This window comes from Austrofundulus limnaeus, unplaced genomic scaffold (genome assembly GCF_001266775.1).
Source record: "Austrofundulus limnaeus strain Quisiro unplaced genomic scaffold, Austrofundulus_limnaeus-1.0 Scaffold2341, whole genome shotgun sequence".
Classification (NCBI taxonomy): domain Eukaryota; kingdom Metazoa; phylum Chordata; class Actinopteri; order Cyprinodontiformes; family Rivulidae; genus Austrofundulus; species Austrofundulus limnaeus.
This window is the reverse complement of record NW_013954743.1, coordinates 20,269-24,678: the sequence shown is the minus strand read 5'-3', so window position 1 is coordinate 24,678 and position 4,410 is coordinate 20,269. Positions and strand designations below refer to the sequence as shown.

Genomic DNA, 4,410 nt, shown 5'->3' with positions numbered 1-4,410 from the left:
GCCGGTCCTGTTCTGACAGGTTCTTGTCAAAACAACACAGCCGTTATCCAAACAGCATCTCTTTGGTCCTTTGCTACAAGCTTCTCAACTGAGGTTCTGGGTCCAGGAGGACCGCCTGTGAGGAGCAGGACCACTGAAAATGCTGTGTTTGTTCTGCAGATGACAAGGCTGGATGTTCATCAGAACCGACCCACATCAGGTGGTCATGGTGGATCTTACCATCTGTCTTCTCTGAGAGTCACACTTTCTGTCAGCTTCATTTTTACAGCCTGTGGTGGAGAAATGGTCTAAAATGTTCTGCCCAGATGGGTTTGTTCAGTTCTACACTGGCCCAGTGGGAACTAGACACGCTGGTCCTGCTCACCATAGGAACTTGTTCCACCTCGGTCAACAAGACAGATGTTCTCAGGTGGGATGTCTCAACAAGMCTCAGCTTTAAGAAGTAAACAACAACAACAGCTGCTGGTACCAACAGCAGCAAAATAACAAGGACCACTGACCCTGGACCTGTCCAAGTGTCCCTGTGGTGGACCGGAGACCTGTCCAAGTGTCCCTGTGGTGGACNGTGTCCCTGTGGTGGACCGGAGACCTGTCCAAGTGTCCCTGTGGTGGACCGGAGACATGTCCAGGTGTCCCTGTTTAAATTTAGTGTTTTCATTGTGGAATTAGAGGACCGCCCTTCAGAGAAGAAACAAACAACACTTCTTAAAGTTATAACTTAAGTTTATTCTCAGCTGTTTGTCTTGAAATGTTACACAAGTCAAAGATGAAAATAAGATCTTCACTTTTCATCTCAAACTACAAAAGGAACTCCTTGTGTGGTTCTGGGWTTACTTGATGTTCTGGATGTTTCTCACACTCAAAATGAAACAGAAAATAAATTCTAATGGTTTGATGCTGTTTAAACAGAAACATTATAAATCTCTTCAGAACCATCAAGTCCAACATTTTCCACCTGAAAGATCAAACTATCAGAACACGTAGAACTTTTTAACTGATGGATCCTACAGGTTCTGCAGTTTTTCTTCATGCTGATCATTTCACCAGATCTTCTGTTAGCATGAGAAAACATTTGATTTCACTCTCCAAGTTCCTCTTACCCCTTCCCCCAAACACAAACAAACAAACAAACAAACAAACAAACAAACAAACAAACAAACAAACAAACAGAACTTTGGCAGAGTCTGAATGTTCTCTACACAGGAACCAACATTCTTTGATGTTCCATGAATGTTCTTCACACAGGAACCAATGTTCTTGGCTGTTCAATGAATGTTCTCCACACAGGAACCAWTGTTCTTGGRTGRTCKATGAATGTTCTCCACACAGGAACCAATGTTCTTGGTTGCTCCATGAATGTTCTCCACACAGGAACCAGTCTTTGACAGCACAGTGGTTTAGTGGTTAGCACTGATGCCTCACAGCAAGAAGGTCCTGGGTTCAGACCGAGGGTTTTTCAGACCAAGGATCTTTCTGTGTGGACTTTACATGTTCTCTTGATGTCTGTGTGGGTTTTCTCTGGGTTCTCCTGGTCCTTCCCACAGACCAAAAATCTGATGTTAGACTGCCTTCAGGTCCAGACCTCACTTGAAGGAGACCTGTGATCTGAATGAGGTTTACCTGGTTAAATAAAGGTTAATAATAATTGATTTTATTGGTGTTTCCATGAAAGCTTTCAGTAGCGTCTTGTGTTACACACATGTGTTGTATACACATGTTACATACATGTGTTACATACATGTGGACCGTGAACTGGACCAATAGAAGCCACAACACAAGTCATTCTTCAGATGCCACAGCTATTGGCTGGAGTTTTTACACCTGGGTGGACCAGGTGGAGCTGTCTGTAGAATGGTTGTTCTGATAGAAACTCAACAAAGAGATGAAGTGCCCAACAGTAAAAACTTCAGGAAGGTTTGATTGAGTTTACATTTTCTTCACGTGTCTCACCTCTTTGCAAAGACTTTCAGTTTTAGCTGTGGTTGAACCAGCTGTGTTCAGGTGCTGTTGTTATCTGCAACTGCTCTGGCAACAAAGTCTTGTTGCTCAGTATCAGTTCCAGTCACCATTGTAACAGAGTTAGTAGTCATCGTAGCGGTACGTGTTGGGGTAGGCATAGTGGTAGTCGTAGCCATCAGCTCGTTCGGTTTTGGTCTGCAGAGGTTCTGGAGGAAACGATAGAGACTTTATGACACCACCCGACTCCTCTGTGACCTTCACCTCAGTGGAGTATGAAGGTGAAGAAGCATCATCCAGCAGGGAGGAGCAGCCGGGGAGGACTGGGGCTTTGGGAGGTGCACAAGGCTGGTAGGACGGGAGGCCCATTGGAGGTTTAGTACAAGACTGGTATGGAGGCAGAGCTGTGGGAGGCTTTGGACAGGGCTGGTAGGAGACCTAAAGAGGACAGTGAGACAAACACACCCTCATATTAACTGTTGATACAGATGTCCAGGATTCTTTTCAGATACACAAACTGAGTTTACAGTGAAAACAGAAAACCATTTACAATTCACAAGGAGTTCTGGTTCCAGACTGATCAGCTGCTGCTGGCTCGCCAGTCTCTGACAGTAGCTCAACAAGGTTTTAGATACCCTGATCCTCTGGACTCCTACAAACACCCTGACCACTGGACTACAGGACCTACATCAGGTGACCCAGCTGAATCCAACTCACCTTGGTTGTTGTGGTGATGATGGTCTGTAGAGCAGCAGGGGACCCTGGGGGGTTACTGGGATAACGGCAGGGATACTCGGTGCTGTAGTAATGGTGGTTGTCACTGTAGGGGGAGGAGTTCTTCAGCAGCTCCTTCCAGGTGGATGGGGGCTTTGTCTGTGTTTCAAAGGTGGAGGAAGAGGAAGAGAGAGGGGCTGCTGATGATGAGGAGGTTGAAGAAGGACCCAAGACTTGTGCTACCCTGCAAACAAATCAGGATCTAAGTCATACACACTGAAGCAGAACATGTTGGATTATTATGGACTTTAAATCTGGTTTGGGTCTCTTTACACGAGCAGGAAGTGGTCTAGATGGACTGTGTGAGGGTCACCTGGGTTCACAGAGGTCAGAGGTCACAGGATACGAAGGTGAGGCCAGGTATCCTTGGAACTCATAYCCTGGTCTGCTCATGTACAGTCTTGGATTAGATGGTTTCTGCAGTGCAGGTGAAGGGTCTCCCAGTGCATTGTGGGGGTTGTAGTAAGGATCAGGGCTCTGGAATGCTGGGTAATGCTGAGAGAAGCTAGGCTCAATGAACGAGATTCGATCAGCTGGTTCAACACAGAGTAGGGCGGGGCCAATAGCCTAAAACAGTAAAACAAAGACATGATAAATAAGTTCTGAACAAAAACCTGCAAGAACAATGATGAAATAATTAACAATAAAAACTGTGCATAAACAACAGAGTTAGAGAAGCCATTGTTGTTGTTCATTGAGCTGACCTGCGTTTCAATGAGTCGTCTTTTGGGTGTGAATGGCGGTGAGCTGACTCGTCTCTTTACTGAACTTCTTCTGGCTTCAGTTTCAGACTTGGATTCTGGTCTGGGATGATCATGGACTCCTTTAGCCTGTGGGACCAAAACAAAAACAGGAAATTCATTTAGAAATAGAAGATTAATAACTACAATAGTTTCTGGAAAAAATATGAAATGGCTTGCCACGTGCTGTAAAATTGTAATAAAGATTTGATTTTACCATTTGTTAGAGATTACTGTGCTCTTTACTATCATCCCAAATTTTATCCAAATATGTCTAAAAATGGCTGAGTTGTGGTCAATTTTGCACTTTAGCTATGGCAACAATCTTAGATTTTTCATTTGGCTTCGGTATGTGATGGAGATCCTTCTTAGCTATAACCACACCAAATTTTAGCTAAAAATGTTTTAAAATGGCTGAGTTATTGCAGTTTCAAAGAAGCTCTGGTGGCCATCTTGAATTTTTTATTTAATATTCAGAATTTGCCAATCTTGTTCTTGTTCTTTATCAGATTTTAGATTTTTAAGTCTTAAAATGGCTGAATTAGAGCTTTATTTTATAACTAGCATTAGCAATTAGCTTAAACTTGTAATTAGCATTAAGAATGTGTTGCGTTAGCTCTCAGCTACCAACCCACAAAATTTCAACTTTGTATGTCTTAAAACTGCTGAGCAATCTGGGTGCCAAGTTGAATTACAGAAAGCCCCTTCTTTGTTTTAAGACTCAAAAAGCTACTCTGCCCGGTAACAGTCTCAGCCAATCAGAAGGCCAGATTGTGGCATCATTACAGGTAGGGGCAGATCAGCTGCGCAGCACCTTACTTTCAACATGAGAAAATCTTTGAAAAGCTTTGTTCAACTTGAGAGGCGGGGCAAGATGGCGGAGGAGTGAGACATGTGTCGTGGCTCCCGCTCCGACTTGTTCTGTTTGTGGTTCTACACT

General features: G+C 43.9%; 1 protein-coding gene across 1 annotated transcript; it reads right to left on the bottom strand.

Moving 5' to 3' along the window:
* Positions 1–1,903: 1,903 nt before the first annotated feature.
* LOC106510827 (chorion-specific transcription factor GCMb) lies at positions 1,904–3,560 on the bottom strand (the record flags this gene model as incomplete). The annotated part of the gene is given in 4 exon segments (XM_013999553.1): positions 1,904–2,394; positions 2,674–2,914; positions 3,044–3,297; positions 3,435–3,560. Coding segments are annotated over 4 exon segments (936 nt in total), but the record flags the coding sequence as incomplete, so codon positions are not given.
* Positions 3,561–4,410: the final 850 nt, after the last annotated feature.